At 46.0% G+C, this 20,541-nt stretch overlaps 1 protein-coding gene across 1 annotated transcript in view; it reads left to right on the top strand.

Moving 5' to 3' along the window:
• Positions 1-19,741, top strand: part of LOC137541114 (opioid growth factor receptor-like) — a 245,563-nt gene extending 225,822 nt beyond the window's left edge. Inside the window, exons 10-11 of the mRNA XM_068262263.1 lie at positions 16,342-16,490; positions 17,470-19,741. Coding sequence (XP_068118364.1) covers positions 16,342-16,490; positions 17,470-17,968 — 648 coding nt within the window. The 3' untranslated portion in view covers positions 17,969-19,741. The remainder of the gene's footprint in view (positions 1-16,341; positions 16,491-17,469) is intronic.
• Positions 19,742-20,541: the final 800 nt, after the last annotated feature.

Genomic DNA, 20,541 nt, shown 5'->3' with positions numbered 1-20,541 from the left:
GCAGGAGCTATTCCCAGCCCAACAAACTTCCACCTTTCAAAGGTCAATGGAGGAACAGCCAGAAATGTTGTGCCCGGATTCACAACCATTAACTGTGGGAAATGCACCGCGCACTGAAATACAAGGCGAGTCCGAGGAGGACTCGGAAACCCAAATCCCAGAGCAAGTTGGGCAGGAGGGGTTGCAATTGCAGGAGGTCGGCCGACAAGATCTGGAAGACGACGTTGGAGTGAGCTGCGCAGAGGTTGTTCTGGGGAGCTCTACTCCACGGCGGCGGCCCCCCACAATGACATATGACGAGTTTGAGGAGATGGAAGAGGAGGGTATGGACAATGTGGACATAGACCCAGATTTTGTTTGTGAACGAGAACATCGCCATCGTAGCAGCAGCACAGATGAGTCTGTTGAAGAACCCACTGCTGCACGAGTTCGCCTTGTGCCACAAGGTAGGCGGCGCGCAATTTCAGGCACCACAAGCGTGGAAGTTCAAGTGAGAGGCAAAAGAGGAGCAAACAGAAATCGCCAGCAAGGAGGCAGGTGCTCCAAAGTCTGGGCTTTCTTTGAAGACTGCACTGAGGATGTTACCATGGCAATTTGCAAGGTGTGCAAGACCCGCCTGAGCAGGGGGAAAAGTATTAACAACCTCTCCACCACCAGCATGAGCCGCCACATGCTATCCAAACATCCCACTCTGTGGGCAAACGCGGCAGGACAGGGTACCAGCAACACTGCCTCCCTTGGGTTCACCAGACTCACCACCAGACCCGCCTCAGCAGCAGCAGTAGCCCAGCCATTGCGTGGTTCACAACATTCACAAACATCAGACGACGCTGACACTGTCACTTTCCGGAGTAGTGCTCTTGAGGTCTCCCAGTGTTCATCAAACACAACAACCAACAGCCCTTCCGTGTGCAGCGCTACGGTTCAGTTGTCTGTGTCGGAGATGTTTGAGTGCAAGAGGAAATTGCCAGCAAATGACCCCCGGGCCGTGGCAGTAACAGCCAGCATAGCCAAGCTTCTGGCCTGCGAAATGCTGCCATATCGAGTGGTGGAGACAAACAGCTTCAAAGGCATGATGTCAGTGGCCATCCCACGTTACGTGGTTCCCAGCCGCTACCACTTTGCGCGCTCTGCAGTGCCTGAGTTGCATGAGCACGTGGTCAGCAAAATAACCAGAAGCTTGAAGAATGCCGTTGCCTGCAAGGTTCACCTCACCACTGACACTTGGACGAGTGCGTTCGGACAGGGTCGATACATCTCCCTTACCGCGCACTGGGTGAACCTTGTGGAGCCTGGCAGCGATTCCTCACCTGCTACGGCGCGGGTGTTGCCCACGCCGCAAACAGCTGCACCGCCGTCCCTCCCACTGGATAACAACAGCAGCACCTACCTCTCTGTCTCTGACTCCTTCTCCTCCAACGCATCTCAAAGCTGTACCTCATCCGGAAACGCTAACCCAGCAGCAGTAGGATCATGGAAGCAGTGCAGCACAGCTGTTGGCATGCGTCAGCAAGCGTTGCTGAAGCTGATCTGCCTTGGGGATAAGCAGCACACAGGGGAGGAAATTTGGAAGGGAATAAAGGAACAGACGGATTTGTGGCTGGCACCGCTGGACCTGAAACCGGGCATGGTTGTGTGTGATAATGGGAGTAATCTCATTCGCGCTTTAAGGTTGGCTAAGCTGACACACATCCCTTGCCTGGCGCACGTGATGAACCTAGTAGTTTAGCGGTTCCTGAGGACATACCCAGGCGTGGCCGATCTTCTGTTGAAGGTGCGTCGAGTGGCCAAACATTGTAGAAATTCCAGTACTGCTTCGGGGGCACTCGCCAAGATGCAGGAGCGCTTCAATCTCCCCCACCATCGCTTGCTGTGTGATGTCCCTACGCGCTGGAATTCTACGCTGCACATGCTAGCACGCTTTTGTGAGCAGAAGAGTGCAGTGGTCCAGTACATGACGGCGCAGTACCGAGGCGCATCCGGACAGCTGCCAAGCTTCTGTGGATCCGATTGGGCCAACATGTTGGACCTCTGCCAAGTCCTCCAAAATTTTGAGCAATCCACGTTGCTTGTGAGCAGTGACAACTCTTCAGTCAGCATTACCATACCACTGCTGTGTTTACTGAAGAGGTCAATGTTGAAAATCAAGGAAACAGCTGTCATGATGCAACTGGGGGAATCTGAAGGAGAAAACAATCAGCGTGATGGTACCAACATCAGGCCATCCGCCTCAGGGAACGCTGGCCCCAGCAGCTATGACGAAGAAGAGGAGGAGGAACAGCTGGAGTTGGAGCAGGAATTTCATGCCACCACTGACGAGGGCCAGAGCGGTGCACGTTGGACTTCCACAATTCAGCGCGAATGGTCAGCAGAAGCAGACCAGGAGGAAGGTGACGACTATGATGCATCACAACAACTATCACAACGCTCACAAGAGGATGATGAGGATTCTGGTAGGACTCTGGCACACATGGCTCAATTCATGCTAGACTGCATTGAACGCGACCCACGCATTGTGCGCATTCTGGACAACACCAATTACTGGGTTTATACCCTTCTGGATCCACGGTACAAACACAATGTTCCAAAACTGCTTGAAGAAAGAGTCAGACAGGTCAAAATGGAAGAATACCAGCAGGCCCTTGTGGAGACTTTAGAGAGGAGATTGACATCCTCCCCCTCCTCTAGCCAGTTGTACGCCGACAGACTGACTTCCGCAAACCCAGGATGACCAGGAGGGCAGCAAACAACGCAAGCCGCAGCTAGTGCCCAAAAGGGAATGGTATCGGCAGTGTCCATGGAGTGGGAAAATTTTCTGACACCCATGCAGCAGCAGCCCACTGAACAGCAAGCGTGCAGATCCACCTCCAACACCGATCGCCTGGAGAAGATGGTCAAGGACTACATGTCAGATGACGTAGCTGTGTCGAACAATCCATCTGCACCCTTCAACTATTGGGTATCGAAGCTAGACACCTGGCACGAACTGGCGATGTACGCAATAGAGGTGCTGGCTTGCCCGGCAGCCAGCGTTATGGCATCGTCACAGATCGGCGTATCCGCCTCTCTACAGAAAATGCAGACCGTCTGACTCAAATTAAAATGAATCAATCCTGGATTGGAAATGACTACGCAACACTCCAGGACCCCAACCAAGTAACATGACCAATGAACATCTGGGATGGTGTAGCGTTTCCGGTCCCTGTTTATTGAACCTCTCATCTGTATTACATTTATGACTGCATGGCGGCAAAAAGCATTGCTGCTATATCCGCACGCTTTTTGTCCTCATGCAAGGCCTGGGTTGTTGTGTCTCAAAAAGCATGGCCTTCTCCTCCTGCGCCTCCTCCTGTTCCATCACGTCTGCTGCTGCTGCTGGGTTAGCGTTGCCGCGTGGTCCCTGTTTATTGAACCACTTATCTTTATTACATTTATGACTGCATGGCGGTACCTCATGCAAGGCCTGGGTTGTTGTGTCTCACAAAGCGTGGCCTTCTCCTCCTGCACCTCCTCCTGTTCCATCACGTCTGCTGCTGCTGGGTTAGCGTTGCCGCGTGGTCCCTGTTTATTGAACCACTTATCTTTATTACATTTATGACTGCATGGCAGTACCTCATGCAAGGCCTGGGTTGTTGTGTCTCACAAAGCGTGGCCTTCTCCTCCTGCGCCTCCTCCTGTTCCATCACGTCTGCTGCTGCTGGGTTAGCATTGCCGCGTGGTCCCTGTTTATTGAACCACTTATCTTTATTACATTTATGACTGCATGGCGGTACAAAGCATGCTATCCGCACGCTTCTTGTCCTCATGCAAGGCCTGGGTTGTTGTGTCTCACAAAGCGTGGCCTTCTCCTCCTGCGCCTCCTCCTGTTCCATCACGTCTGCTGCTGCTGGGTTAGCGTTGCCGCGTGGTCCCTGTTTATTGAACCACTTATCTTTATTACATTTATGACTGCATGGCGGTACCTCATGCAAGGCCTGGGTTGTTGTGTCTCACAAAGCGTGACCTTCTCCTCCTGCGCCTCCTCCTGTTCCATCACGTCTGCTGCTGCTGGGTTAGCGTTGCCGCGTGGTCCCTGTTTATTGAACCACTTATCTTTATTACATTTATGACTGCATGGCGGTACAAAGCATGCTATCCGCACGCTTCTTGTCCTCATGCAAGGCCTGGGTTGTTGTGTCTCACAAAGCGTGGCCTTCTCCTCCTGCGCCTCCTCCTGTTCCATCACGTCTGCTGCTGCTGGGTTAGCGTTGCCGCGTGGTCCCTGTTTATTGAACCACTTATCTTTATTACATTTATGACTGCATGGCGGTACAAAGCATGCTATCCGCACGCTTCTTGTCCTCATGCAAGGCCTGGGTTGTTGTGTCTCACAAAGCGTGGCCTTCTCCTCCTGCGCCACCCTCCTCCTGTTCCATCACGTGTGCTGCTGCTGGGTTAGCGTTACCGGTCCCTTTTCCTGGAACCTCTTATATGTATTACATTTATGACTGCATGCCGACAAAAAGCATGTTACCTGTGCAAAGAAAACAGACATTTCCCGCATTTAAAAGACAGTTTTCCCTTTGAAACTTTAAAATCGATTTTCTCAAAAACTATAAGCTCTTTTTGCTAAATTTTTTTCTCCTCTTGTACCCACTCCCAAGGTGCACATACCCTGTAAATTTGGGGTATGTAGCATGTAAGGAGGCTTTACAAAGCACAAAAGTTCGGGTCCCCATTGACTTCCATTATGTTCGGAGTTCGGGTCGAACACCCGAACATCGCGGCCATGTTCGGCCTGTTCGGCCCGAACCCGAACATCTAGATGTTCGCCCAACACTAACCAGGACATGTGGCGTTTCCTGCTCTAAGACTGATGATAAAGGCAAAAAAGTCTGAAAGGAATCCCGAATGTACTGCCCTGATTGTGATGTTGGACTCTGCTGTTCCCTGCTTTAAAATGTACCATACATGGGGGGTGTATTTGGTATACTTGTACATACTGTATTATAATCTGTTGCCTTATTTGTACAGTTTTCCTATTTTTTTTTTTCAGTTTATTGATAAATTGAATTATTTCAACAAATTTGTGTTCTAGTCTTTTATTTATATGCAGAAGGTCTACCAGGCTTTTATTCTGACATATTTTGGTGAGTTATGACTTAAGAATTAGATGCCTAAAATTCATGAAAAAAATCTACCACTTTTAGACTCATAATTCCAGACAGAAATGCACCACCAGGGAGGTTAAACACCAGCAATTTTTACATTTCGGCGCTGCGTCCATTCATCTGCCAATAACTTTATCAGTACTTATCACACTAAAATGATCTAAACATTGTTTTTTTTCCTACAAAGTAGGAAACTGCATTTTAATGGTAATAAAAAGAAAAAGATAGAAAAAAGTCATTATTTCTCAGTTTTGGGCCATTATAGTTTTAAAATAAAATGTTCTACTGTGGATAAAAGCCACACATTTTATTTGCTAATTTTTCCCAGTTATTGCAATGTTTAAAATATTTCCCTATCAAAGTGTATGGCACCAATATTTTATTTGGAAATAAAGGTGTATATTATCAGTTTTGTGTCCATCACTTTTTACAAGCCCATATTTTCAAAATTAACTGTAATATACCCTTTTAACATACATATTAAAAACTTCAGTCCCTAAGGTAACTGTTTATGTCATTTTTTTTATTTTTACTGCAACATTTTTATTTGGGTAATTATGGGATAGTGTGGGAGGTAAGGCGTTAATTTTAAATGTATGTGTGGATCTTTTTATTAAAATAAATGTATGTAAGTGTAATTTTACTATTTGGCCACAAGATGTCCTTGTGCATTATTTCCTATTAGCGTATTATAAGTACTAAAAAAAAGTAATGTGTGGACGTTTTACTTCAGTAGATACAATGACCGCGGCATCTCATTGATGCCAGGGATCATTAACATGGGGACTTAGATTAACCATTTCAGCCTCCCGGATGTGAGTCTCACATCTGTGGCAGCTGCTGCTACAGCCGAAGGGAGGTGAGACTCGCGTCCATGCACTTTGCAAGGATGCACTTGCAATTGTGCGCGCAATCGTGATGGTCACAGAAATGGGGGATTGGTGGAAGGGGGACAGAAGTCCCCTGAGCCAACTTGTGCTTGTACAGTGAGAATGATCACTGTTTTTGTTCATGCTTTAAAGAGCTATAAAAATGTATTAAAGCACCTGATAAATGCGGCAAGATTACTTATTAGTAGACATTGGAAAATTACCCAAGTACCAACACTGGGTGAATGGCTTAGAGAGATATAATTTATTCATCGAATGGAACAGCTCACACAGGCGAATATGGGGGGAGGGGGGGAAATAGTTGCTGGCACTTATCTAGGAGGAGTGGGTTCATTTTACCGAATCAGAAGAGTATAGACTTATATTAGGCTGGGGTTAAAATCAGTCTAGAGCAATAGATGGGGACATGTTAATTACGAATATTGGTGTGCTACAGGGTGAGCCTGCCTTGCACACCCAGTGGGGACCAGAGTTTTGTTTTTTGTCTTTTCTCTTTCTTTCTTGTTTTTTTTTTCCCTTTTTTTTTCTGGTTATTCCCTTTCTTACTTTCTTCTTTATTGAGCCACTATGGAGGGCAGCGGGACAGGACAATGTTTTTTGTACGCGACACAGGTCCTCAACTTATAATATGACATGGACATCCTCTTGAACAGAGTTCCCCAACCCTGTTCTCAAGGTGCATGTTTTGTGGAAATCCTCAGAGGCAGTTAATCAGCTCTGCTGAGACACTAATTACCTCACCTGTGTATGTTTGTGGTTTCCATAAAACATGTACTGTTAGTGGGCCTTGAGGACAGGGTTGGGGAACTCTGCTCTTGAGCATCCAGAAGCCTTAAAGAGGAAGTGTTGCGAAAATCTTAAAATGTAAAACACATACAAGTAAGAAGTGCGTTTCTTCCAGAGTAAAATGAGCTTCTCCTATGTTCCTGTCACTTACAATAAGAAGTAGAAATCTGTCATTACCAACAGATTTTGGACTCGCCCATCTTCTCATGGGGGGGGGGTTCTAAGGGTTTTCTTCATTTTTAAAAGCACTTAGTGAATGGCAGTTTCTCCGTCCAACTGCCAAAATAGTGTGCAGCGATCAGGGAGGCTGGCCAGCATATCTTTGTATAAACCGTTTTCAGAGAATGTCTTTATAAAGAATAAAGGCCATGCTGAGAATCCGCGTCAAGGTAATGATCATGAAGGGGAATTGACACATGTACATGCCTTTTGTTTTGTTTTGTTGCAGCTGCAGTGCAGCCAGAAAAATTAGGCAGACATGTACACGCACCAGAAAAAAAATTATTATAGCGAATTCCTGGACCCTGTTGGTGGTGGCAGAGAAGGCAGTCAAGCAGCCTGCAGGCAGAGATGCTGTGTGTGGGGACTGACTTAGTCTTCGGGCAGGCCTGACCGTGCTTTGCAGACCAGGCATCCATGGTCAGATGGACCCTTGACCCAATGCTGTGTGCCAGAAATGTCACCACTTGCCTTTCAGCATCACGGTACAGTTTAGGTATCGCTTTTTTTAGAAATAATCACGGCCTGGTATTTTCCACTGTGGTGTGTGGCTTTGCTTTTGTGTGCTGCTTTTCCTCAGGTGGTCATTACATTGCAGTTTGTGCTTTGTAATCATGTGTCTTCGTAAGGTAGTTGTCCCTGCGCAGGTCTTGGTCTTTCCAAAGCTCAATTTTTTGTAGCAGAGAGTACAGATGGCATTGCTCTCATCTGAGGCAGACACAAAAAAATTTCCACACCGCTGAGCCCTGTGATGATGGCACTTTGGTGATGGCTGCCGACTGAGGGTTAAGTGAGTTGCCAGAATCAGAGCAGGAAGAGGAAGATATGTCACGCTTTTGAGTGGCAGCTGAGGAAGATGAGGTGTTCTGTGTTAAATAGTCAACTATGTCCTGACAACTATGTCCTGACAATATTGGGTGTTGATGGCACGTGCCTTCTTCTGAACACTGTACTTTGGTCGAGGGCTGCACAAAATCACAACAGCGTGACCTCGAACAAACCTGCCAGGTGGCCTGCCTCTGGCTCTGCCTCTTGTTTTGCCCATATTGGGGGCGATGAAGTGAAAGGTATGCACTGAATTGGCTAATACAATGTACGGTTACACAGGTGCAGTGAACAGGTTGCATCGACTGCTGGTACAACAATGTGCGGTTACACAGGTGCAGTTAACAGGTATGCACGTACTGGTATATAAAACAGCGTGCGGTCACACAGGTGCAGTGAAAAGGTATGCAGTGACTGGTATTACAAATGTGCAGCTGTCACACACACACACACACACACACACACACACACACACACACACACACACACACACACACACACACACACACACACACGTACTGTGAACAGGTGCAGTGACTGGTGGTATATAACACTGCGTGCGCTCACGTAGGTAGGTAGGTAGGTGCACTGAACAACAGGTGGGTATGCAGTGATTGGTATCCATGGATAGTAGGGAAAGATGTAACTCTGGTGGAGTTTTGTCGCCACCTAGAGGATGCGCCTGGCTAACGGATAAGTACCCAAATGTGCAGCTGTCATACACACACACACACAGGTACCGTGAACAGGTGCTGTCTGTGACACTGCGTACGGTCATGTAGGTAGGTGGGTGCACTGAACAACAGGTAGGTATATGCAGTGATAGGTATTACAAATGTGCAGCTGTCACACACACACACAGGTACTGTGAACAGGTGCAGTGACTGGTGCTATTAAATATCACACTGCGTGCGCTCACATAGGTAGGTGGGTGCACTGAACTACAGGTAGGTATGCAGTGATGGGTATTACAAATGTGCACCTGTCACACACACACAGGTGTTGTGAACTGGTGCAGAGACACTGCGTGTGGTCACGTAGGTAGGTGGGTGGGTGCACTGAACAACAGGTAGGTACCGTCTTTCCCCGAATATAAGACACTGTCTTATATTCTTTTTGGGGAGGAAAAATGTGCTAGGGCTTATTATCGGGGGGGAGGGGCTAGACGCTTTGTGTATGGGGAGGTGTGTGGGCTCTTACCGCACCTCCCTTGTGGCTGCGTCCCCCTCCGTTCCAAGCAATTTCTCCGGTGGTGGCAGCGGCGGCGACGTGGTATTCAAGCTATGAGGGCACCCTTTGACCCTCACGCTGCACGCAGTACGCTTTGCCGGCTTTGCGCAGGCGCTCCCCTCCTATCATAATTGTGCGCCTGGCTGATGCGTCCCAGGCGCACATTGATTATTACATTAGGGGAGCGTCAGCACCGAGCCGGCAAAGCGTACTGCGTGCAGCGTGAGGGTCAAAGGGCGCCCTCATAGCTAGAATACCATGTCGCCGCCGCTGCCACCACCGGAGAAATTGCTTGGAACGGAGGGGGACGCAGCCACAAGGGAGGTGCGGTAAGAGACCACACACCTCCCCATACACACAGCGCCCCCCCCCCCCCCCCCCCCAGCTAGGCCTTATTTTCGGGGTAGATCTTATATTTCAAGCATGCTTGAAATATAAGGGAGGCCTTATTTTCGGGGTAGGTCCTATTTTTGGGGAAAGACGGTATATGCAGTGATGGGTATTACAAATGTGCAGCTGTCACACACACAGGTAGTCACTGAATGTGCTGGGCCTGGCAGTGGCACAGTAGGAATTACCAAGGGGCCAAGGTCCAGCAGCTAAGACTGACTGACAGGGCTGTATATGCAACACAAGTGTCTGTGGGACACACACAAAAAAAAAATAGATCACAAGAACAACATTAGCTCTCAAAAGAGCTGTTGGGGATGAGGAGTGCTTTTTAGCAATAAGTATCAGCAAGAAAGAGCAACCTAACAAGCCTAACTGTAGCCTAACTAAGCTTTCTCTAATGTTTCTGCAGCACCTCTCCCTTCTCTAATTACTGCAGCCACACGAGTGAGTGAAATGGCTGACGCCTGCTTTTTATAAGAGGGGTGGGGCTCCAGGAGGGAGTGTAGCCTGATTGGCTACCCTGTGCCTGCTGACTGTGATGTATAAGGTCAAAGTTGACCCTAATGATGTAGCATAGGGGGCGGGTTGAACCGCCATAAGTTTGTGTTCTTTCGCAATCGTGAACCACCGAAGTTAGCGCAAATAAGTTTGCCGGCGAACCGTTCAGCCATCTCTACCTTTCTCTTTTATGGAAAGTGGGAACCATGTGTCAAATCATTGTATATATGTTAACTCTGTCACCCTTGTGGGGGTCTGTTTCTCATTGTTGGAAATGTTACAAATTTTGTAATAAAGAATCTATAGAAAAACAAAAACGGTGATTATTCTCAACAGTTGTAGGAGTGGCGACGTGCGCGTGATCGTGCCGCCGCTCGCTCCCACCACTGATTGTAAGAGGAGAGATGAATGAATGGGAACTCAGTTCCCATTTATTAATCTAAGTCCCCATGTAAATGATCGTCTACATCAATGAGATGCCACGATCGTTTGTAGGTAGAAAGTAAACACAACCATTCATTACTTCCTGTTAGCGTACTTATAGTACGTATAGTAAGTAATGCGCGGGGCCATCTTTTGGCCAAATAGTAAAATTACACCTACATACATTAGGGATTGAACTTTGTAATATGTATGTCAAGAGGGTATATTACCAGGCCTGGGCAAACTTTTAGCGGCCCGGGCCACATTCTGCAGACTGCGAGACGCATTCCTAATATGCCTACTCTCTCTACCCCCTCCCTTCCAGCAGTCGCGAGTCTGCGATTAGCGGGGGTTAACTTACCTACATAGCTCTTCCTGCGTCACATCTCCATAGTAACAGCTTGTCACGTGACACATGTCACATGACACGCCACCGTACCACACTCTGGCAGCCAACGTGTAATATGCTGGTGTGTCATGTGATGCGGGTCACTTGATGGCCTGTTACTATGGAGACGCAAAACAGGAAGAGCTATGTAGGTGTACAGCACACATGGGCCATACTTTGCCCAGCGCTGGTATATTACTATTATTTTAAAAAAATGTTGGGCTTGTAATAAGTGACGTACATAAAACTGAAAAATGCACCTTTATTTTCAAATATCGCCATACATTGTACTAAGTTTATAACTTAAACGTTGCAATAACTGGGACAAATGGGCAAATACAATGTGTGGGTTTTATCCACTGTAGCACATTTTATTTTAAAACTATAGTGGATAAAAACTGAGAAATTATACATTTTTTCTTATTAAAATGCATTTAGACTACAATAATTATTAGCAAAAAAGTACTACCCATAGAAAGCCTAATTGGTGGAGAAAAAAAACAAGGTATAGATCATTTCATTGTGATAAGTAGTGATAGAGTTATTGGGGAATGAAAGGGAGGAGCACTGAAATGTGGAAATTCCTCTCGTCCATAAGGTGAACACAACCCGTGGGTTGAAATGGTTAATGAATGGGAACAGCGATTTATCTCCCCTCTAATGATTGGCGGCGGCCGGCGGCTTCAGTTGACGATTATCTACGGACCTGGACAGGAACTGAAGTCCTGCAGGACGTAGATGATCTGTCGCAAACCACATCAGTGGTTAAAAGGAAACTAATATGGCAGCCTCCATATCCCTTTTGTTACAGTTGTCCTTTAAAAATTATATACTTTGGTGTTGTGTATGTCATTTTGTAATTCAAGGTCAGGCACAGATTTCCTATGCAGTTATAAGAACATTATTTAAGCACTACCCTACCACACGCCATTTTAAAACATCCTGTTGGTCCCTCTTAACAGACCACAGGATGTTTAAAAAAACATCCTCCACCGCCGCCGTGCATGCACGCACCCACCATGCGTACCCGGGTCTCGGAGAGCCGTGATTGGTGAAAGGTAAAAAGTATTCTCTGAACCAATCAAAGTGCCTGTAAGAGAAAGATCATGGCTTCAACGAAAAGCCAATGAACTTTCCTGTAACAACAGTTTTTTTTTTTTTTTAGGACATCTAGTGGTAAAAAGAAAATACATGCAAAAATTAAAATACACATTTTACACTACATTCTGCACCTTTTTGCAAATAAATAAATAAAATAAACACCTCCTTCACCCCTCCTCTGCCCCCCCCCTGTATTCAAAATAAAACACTTGAAACAAAATGACAAAGTTTGTTTAAAAAAACTAAACATTAATAGCTACGTTAGGGTCTCTGCTTTTTTATTATGTATGGCATGAGGGTATATTACTGTCATTTTTTGTAGATAAGGGCTTGTAGTTATTCGTTCTTGTAGATAAGGGCTTGTAGTTATTAAAAACTTTTTTCCTTGTTTTTCCCTTTAACCTCCTTAGCGGTACTCCCGAGTCAAGCTCGGGATGGATATATGCACCTCAGATTGGTAACCCAGAGCTTGTGAAAAAATTGCACTGGATAATAAAATCTGGAAATAATCATACTGCTTAGGAGGTTAAAAGAAAGTAAAGTAATTAACATTTAGTAATTAAATTAATTAAACATTAAAGTAAAATAACATTTTAGCATTCTTATACAACATATTTGATTCCCCCTAAGGTTTACCTACATTAGGTGTACTTGTGTTTATCAGGAGAGATGATGTATTTTCCTTTTCCTTAGCAAACCTGAGGTTGGTCATGCGACTTACTGCAGACCAACACTCCTATTTAGCATTTGCCTTTAGGAGATGTAACCAGGCCGGATTTACCTCACAGGATCCTATAGGCACAGATGTCCTGACACCTTAACTTTGCCCTCCATGAACCTACAAACCTCCGCCGAACTGCACAGCAAGTGTGCTGGCTGTCCCAGCTGTCCCTTCTCCCTTACTTTCCTTGCCCATCATAGGTAGCTAATGGTGCCCCTTAGTGTTAGGTAGCCAAAAGTACATCAGTTGCCCCTGACTGAAGGGAGATCTGGTCAGTGGATAATGGAGAGCAGGGTGAGTAACCTCTCATTTACACTCTGCTCAGTACTCTGCATAAGGATTGTGGGAAGGAGGAGCTTAGAGAGAGGAGTGAGCCGCCTTTCCATCATAAGGCGCCTGTAAGCACGTGCCTACTAGAGATGTAGCGAACGGTTCGCCGGCGAACGGTTCCACGCGAACTTTGGGGGTTCGCGTTCGCCTGTACCAGGCGAACTTTTGCGGAAGTTCGATTCTCCCCATAATGCACTAAGAGGGTCAACTTTGCCCCTCTGCATCACAGTCAGCAGGCACATTGTAGCCATTCAGGCTACACTAAGCCCTGGAGCCCCACCCCCCCTTATATAAGGCAGGCTCGCTGGCCATGACACTCACTCGTGTGCCTGCTGCAAATAGACAGACTAGGGAGAGCTGCTGCAGATTTTTTCTCCTAGGGAAAGATTAGTTAGGCTCTTGGCTTGCTCCTGGCTGATTGTTATTGCTAAAATAGCACCCCTCAGGTCTCTTTTGAGAGCTAATGTTTTCCTGATGTGTTTTTTTTTTGTGTGTGTTGCTCACTGACATTATACAGCCCTATCTGTTGCAGCTGGACCTTGGTAATTGTTATTACTGAGCCAGCCTAACTATCTATACTGCGACACCTACCTATGCCTACCTAACTACTGGGGCACCTACTTACCTATACGGGGACACCTACCTACCTACCTATACTAGGGGACCTACCTACCTATACTGGGTCTCCTACTTATGCCTAGCTAACTACTGGGACACCTACCTATGCCTACCTACCTATACTGGGACTCCTACCTATGCCTAGCTTACTAATGAGGCACCTACCTATGCCTACCTACCTATCCTGGGACTCCTACCTATGCCTAGCTAACTACTGGGACACGTACCTATGCCTACCTACCTATACTGGGACTCCTACCTATGCCTAGCTTACTAATGAGGCACCTACCTATGCCTACCTACCTATCCTGGGACTCCTACATATGCCTAGCTAACTACTGAGGCACCTACCTATGCTTACCTACCTATACTGGGACTCCTACCCATGCCTACCTACCTATACTGAGACTCCTACCTATGCCTTCCTACCTATACTGGGACTCCTACCTATGCCTACCTACATACAAGAAGATAATTAGGTCGTTGCTTCATTGTGGACAGACCAAATTCGATCAGCTGGACAGTCACTGTTGTTCTATCATTGAGCTACCACAGCCCGGCGACCATATGGGCTGGAAAACTGCCACGGCCTGCACTCTGGCCATGGTGCACACCAGTCCAGCACGGCCGTCACTACACAAACAGCTATTTGCGATGTGTTACACAGTGAGTTTGGTGTGTCAGTGTGAAGCAGAACTCTAATTACACTCCCTGATTGATGTATACACATGCAAGATGTTTGAAAGCACTTTAGGCCTGCAATTTAGCATTCAATGTGATTGCTGCCCTTAAAACGCTGCTTTGCGTCAAATCCAGATTTTTCCCCGGCAGTTTGGTGTCTATCCCACTCATCCATGCCCCCCTCCAGGTGTTAGACCCCTTGAAACATGTTTTCCATCACTTTTCTGGCCAGCATAATTTTTTCTATTTTTCAAAGTTAGCCTCCCCATTAAAGTCTTTTGCGGTTCGCGAACTTTTACACGAACCGAACCTCCCACGGAGGTTCGCGAACCGAAAATCGGAGGTTCGCGACATCTCTACTGCCTACAGTGCCTTATGATAAATCGAGCCCTGGATGTAACTTAAGGTTTGTATTTTATGTGTGCAAGAAAGCTAAATAAATATCTGAAATAAAGGGCCTGATGATCTAATTCACTCTTACGCCTAAGTTTCCCCCATAGGAAACTCTCTCTCTCTCTCTCTCTCTCTCTCTCCCTCCCTCTCTCCCTCTCTCCCTCCCTCTCTCTCTCTCTCTCTCTCTCTCTCTCTCTCTCTCTCTCTCTCTCTCTCTCTCTCTCTCTCTCTCTCTCTCTTTGTAAAATAGTAAAATAACATTTCTGCATTCTGCTATTGATTAAAGCGGAATATAACCCTGCATTTCAACTTAGCTCTAAAACATTATTTACAGTATATTATATGCAACCAGCATTTTTTTTTTACTAGACCAGCATTGGAAGGGTTACACAGAGTTTTAAAGTTCCTGGAAAGAACTGCAGACGCATCCGAAGCTCAGATAGATACATTTTGTTTACATAAATGTATCTAAGTGTTGAATGTTACACACTTTGGCTGTTCTCCAGCTCAGTCAGAGAGAGTGAGTCACATTCAACACTTAGGGCCCGTTTCCACTAGAGCGAATCCGCATGCGCTGTCTGCATGCGGATTCGCACAGCCAATACAAGTGGATGGACCTGTTTCCACTTGTCAGTTTTTTCCAGCGTTTTTCTGTGCAGGATTTTTCTGCACGGTAGAGCCTGCAGAATTCGCCTGCGTGAGGAATGCAGGCGATTCACAGGCTATGTATTTGATAGGGAAAACGCACATGCATTTTTTGCTGCGAATTCTCATGAAAACGAATGTAAATTGAACCAGGCAGTGACATGGTTAAATTCGCATATACCCTGCCTATGCGAAATTGCGGCAAAAACGCACACGGAATCGCATCCACATGCGATTTCGTCAGCGGTGGAATCCCAGCGATTCGCACCGCACTAGTGGAAACGAGCCCTTAGATACATTTATGTAAACAAAATGCATCTATCTTAGCTTCGGATGCGTCTGCAGAAATCTCCTGGAACTTTAAGGGCTCTTTCACATTAGGGCAGATTTTCTGCGTTTCAACGCAACGGGTAAAGTTTGCGTTACCCAAGGTGAAATGAAAGTCCATAGACTTTCATTTTAGCTTTCACATATAACGCAGCCTTTTTGTGCGTTGCTTTTCACTGCACCCAGGCGCAGTTTTTCGGCCGACGCTAGCTTTATGCGTTACAATGTTAGTCAATGTAAAACGCACACTATGCACATTTTTAATCCGTTAACGCAGGCAATCAGTCCCAGAATGCAACAGAGGAACAATGTACAAAGTTGAAAACTAAAAGAAAAAATTACCTGCGTTTTCCTATGTGCTGTAACGCATTGAGCGTTCTCCAACGCAAGCTCTGATGTGAAAGAGCCCTAAAGCACTGTGTAACCCTTCCAATGCTGGTCTAGTAAAAAAAAAAATGCTGGTTGCATATAATATACTGTAAATAATGTTTTAGAGCAAAATTGAAATGCAGGGTTATATTCCGCTTTAAGTACCAAAAAGTAGGTGAAAAAAATACTTTCAAAATGATTCGGAGTATTTTCTTGCTTGCTGGTGGCTTAAAAGACATTTTTGATAAGATGTGAACATCTCACCTAGGAGAAAACTTAGCTGACCCAGGTAGGATTTTCTTTTGTCAGAGGTTAAGCTTTACTCTAATATCTATATACCGGTATGTCTTGTAGATGATGAAGGCTGATGAAGATGTCATGCAGAGAATTCTAGATGCGTACAGATGCCTTCTGGCATTTTATGGTATACAACTTATGAACAGCCACACTGGAGAAGTGGTTCGAGCCAGGAACTGGAAAGAGAGATTTGCACATTTGAAACGGTAACTAACTCTATTCTAGTTCAGTTGTAACCTTAAAGGGACTCCGAGCAGTGCAGAAACTATGGAAAGATGCATATCATTTTAAAGCTCTCTTTCTCCTCTTTCCAATGATATATAAATTGCCGCCTTACGCCTTTTAGTTTTCGGTATTTTCGCGATTGAAATTGCCGCGGCCGCGGATTCAATTGCGAAAATAAAGAAAACTAAAAGGCGTAGAGCGACGATTTAGGTGTCGCCAGAAAGAGGAGAAAGAGAGCTTTAAAATGATATCCATCTTTCCATAGTTACTTGTATTACACAGGACGACACTTTCCCCAGTGTCAGCAGCTCCATTCAGCAGAAAAAGTCGGCCTGTGTAATACAATGTAACTATGGAAAGATGGATATCATTTTAAAGCTCTCTTTCTCCTCTTTCTGGCGACACCTAAATCGTTGCCCTACGCCTTTTAGTTTTCTTTATTTTCGCGATTGAAATCGCGGCCGCGGCAATTTCAATCGCGAAAATAGCGAAAACTAAAAGACGTAGGGCAGCGTTTTATATATCATTGGAAAGAGGAGAAAGGGCCCTTTTCCACTAGCAATCGCAATCACAAATCACAAACGCCAGCGATTGCGATTTTTCATTAATTCTGTTATGCGATTTGCGATTTTCATTTGCATTGCATTATCATTGTAAAAATCGCTCCAGCAAGCGATTGCAATTTGCGATTAGCGATTTCCAAATCGAATCACTGTAGTGGAAAATGCTGCTCGTGATTTCTATGATAAAGTAACAAGCCTAGCGATTTAAAAATCACTAGCGATTTGCGATTTTGCGATTCAGCAATCACAATCGCTCTAGTGGAAAAGGGCCCAAAGAGAGCTTTAAAATTATATGCATCTTTCCATAGTTTCTGCACTGCTCGGAGTCCCTTTAAGATGAGTGTCTAAAAACTGCAATCGCTTCTAACTGGCACTTCTTTTATTATTTGTCTCCCAGTGTGTATCGCAACAGAAGGTGCATCACAAGAATGTTAAAGTGTTTGGGGGAGCTGGGTTATGACCACTTTCAAACACCTCTGGTTAGGTTTTTCCTGGAGGAAAGCCTGTGTCATGGCAACTTACCAGAAATAAAAACTAGTGTGTTAAACTATTACTTATTCTCTGTGAAAAACAAGAAAGAACGTAGGAAGCTAGTGCACTTTGCCTGGCAACACTACAAACCGCAAGATCATTTTATTTGGGGACCGGTGGACATACTCCAAACTTACAAGGAAAATGGTGACATGCTAAGGGACTGCACAGGAGAAGATGATGATGATAACATGAAGGAACCTGGGAGGGAAGACAGTGAGGATGACATGAAGGAACCTGGGAGGGAAGACAGTGAGGATGACATGAAAGAACCTGTCAGGGAAGACAGTGATGATGACATGAAAGAACCTGTCAGAGAAAACAGTGAGAATGACATGAAATTCCTGGGACAGAAGACAATATAGATGACATGAAAGAATCAGGCAAACAGTAAACAGTGAAGATGACATAACCAGCGATGAGTAACCAGCGTAGTAAAACAATCAAGATAACAAGAAGGAAACCATAGAGGTTAGCATGGTGGCGCTATGCTGGGGCCCTAGGAATCACTGTGCCACCCCCATTTCCCCTGAGTCCCCCCACCCCCACCCCTGCTCAGTAGCTTATAGTTCTGTGATCTGTCCACACAGGAGCAGCTTGCTAGCAAGCAAGGATCAAAGCATGCCAGACAACTAACCTAGTACATCTTCCATAATAGCACCATTATTTGGACAATCTACTCTTCTCAAAAGCCTCTGAGTTCTGTTTACGTTTGGTTCCCATCATCGCTGAACTAGTTAGCCTTAATTTTATCACCTGAGTGAGGTAAAACATATCTAAAGCTCGCCATACAAACATTGGTTTTGATCACCTGAATGGGCCTCATCAGTCAGCCACCGTGCTCGCTTTGTGCCGCCCCCCCCCCCCCTTCTCCAAAATAAAATTAAAGCTGGAGCTGGCACTGGAGATTATATAAACTGACAAAGAAGACTGAAAGAATGAAAATGATAATTGGTAGTAACCAAGGAGGGAAAGAATTGAGGCTGCTACTGATGATGCACTTGAGTGAAAAGAATTCTATTTTCTGTCTCTGGGCTCTCTAGGGTTCATAATACAAATTGAGGAGATCCATGTAGGCTAATCCGTTGAAATTGGTACTGAATCATTTTGGTGCTGGCAGCTGGCATTCAACTATTATGAAGTCAAGCATCTTTTGACTATCACAGTCCGTTTTTGCTGCTGGACACTCTATTACAGACACAGAACATTTATATCGCGCTTTTCTCCTGGCGGACTCAAAGAGCCAGAGCTGCAGCCACTAGGGCACGCTCTATAGGCAGTAGCAGTACTAGGGAGTCTTCTCCAAAGTCTCCTACTGAATAGGTGCTGGCTTACTGAACAGGTAGTATCGATACTTGAACCCAGGTCTCCTCTGTCAGAGGCAGAGCCCTTAAAGAGGAACTCCAGAGAAAATAATGTAATAAAAAAGTGCTTAAAGAGACTCTGTAACAAAATTTTCAGCCTTAGTTCTTCTATCCTATAAGTTCCTTTGCCTGTTCTAATGTGCTCTGGCTTACTGCAGCTTTTCCTAATTTCACAGTGGCTGTGTTATCTCTGTTATATGATCTAATCTGTTTTCTTCTGTTGGCCGGGCGGATCGCTCAAACACACTCTTATCAAACGAACGATAGTCTGTACACACGCCCGATTTAGCGGGCGAACGACGGAACGACGGGACGTTCAAACGACCCGTTGTTCGCGGAAATCTGACGTGTGTATGGGCCTTAAAGAGGAGCTGTTAGGTATAAGGTCTCAGAGAAAATAAACACATATATCAGTAGCTAAATATTGGCTGTACTTACATTACATATGCATTTCACTGTCAACGTTTGTACTTCACAGAATTTGTATATAGTATATGCAGAGATTGATGCTCCTGACAGCTCATGGCAGGTTCCATGTTTGTCTGTCTCCTATGAAGCCAAATGTGTCGTCATGTCCTCCCTGCTTCCTGATCACAGAAAAGCTTGTACTGAATAACACTAGTGTGCAGTGAATATTAATTAGCCATGTGGCTAGGAACAATAGCGGACTCCTGCAGTGTACTCTGCCCGGAGATTTATCAGTGCTGTGCGCTGGACTGAGTTACAAGCTGCTGAAACTTGATCCTGTAACTTCTCATTAGCAGCCGAGGGGAGGGCCCCAGAATGCTTTGCAGTATCGTATGCGGCTCTCAGCCTCTTAAGAGCTTGGGTCTAACAGCTTTGCTGATAACAAGCACATATCAAATGTAAGAGAGATTTTTAACTACAGTATTGCCTTTTTGGCTTCCTTCTAAACTGTTTAACACAGGAGAATAGAGGTTTAAATTAGCTTCTGCAGCCTGACAGTTACTCTTTAACCTCCTTAGCGGTAACCCCATGTGTGACACGGGGTAAGCCGCCGGAGGGTGCCGCTCAGGCCCTGCTGGGCCGATTGACTTAATTTTTTTTTTGCTGGACGCAGCTAGCACTTTGCTAGCTGCGCCAGCACCCCGATCGCCGCCGCCGCGCGCCCGATCGCCGCTATCCGGTGCGGCGCGCGGCCCCCCCCCCCCCAGACCCCGAGCGCTGCCTGGCCAATCAGTGCCAGGCAGCGCCGAGGGGTGGATCGGGTCTCCCAATGACGTCCCGACGTCGGGAAGCCCTCCAGGAAATCCCGTTCTTTGAACGGGATTTCCTGATCGCCTATCGCCGGAGGCGATCGGCGGGGCTGGGGGGATGCCGCTGAGCAGCGGCTATCATGTAGCGAGCCCTCGGCTCGCTACATGATAAAAAAAAAAAAAAAAATTTAAAAAAAACTGTTGCGCTTCCCCCTGGCGGTATTTTTCATACCGCCAAGGGGGTTAAGGCTGGAATGTGTGGAATATGCAGGGCTGCTTGTGATTGGTAGAAGCTATACACACCCCCTCCAGGCCCCCTGCAGGCTCTGTATGACTCACACACTCTGCTTATGTGAG

This window comes from Hyperolius riggenbachi, chromosome 12 (assembly GCF_040937935.1).
Source record: "Hyperolius riggenbachi isolate aHypRig1 chromosome 12, aHypRig1.pri, whole genome shotgun sequence".
Lineage (NCBI taxonomy): Eukaryota > Metazoa > Chordata > Amphibia > Anura > Hyperoliidae > Hyperolius > Hyperolius riggenbachi.
Note: the sequence above shows the minus strand (reverse complement) of the source record. Positions and strands in the feature narration are given on the sequence as shown.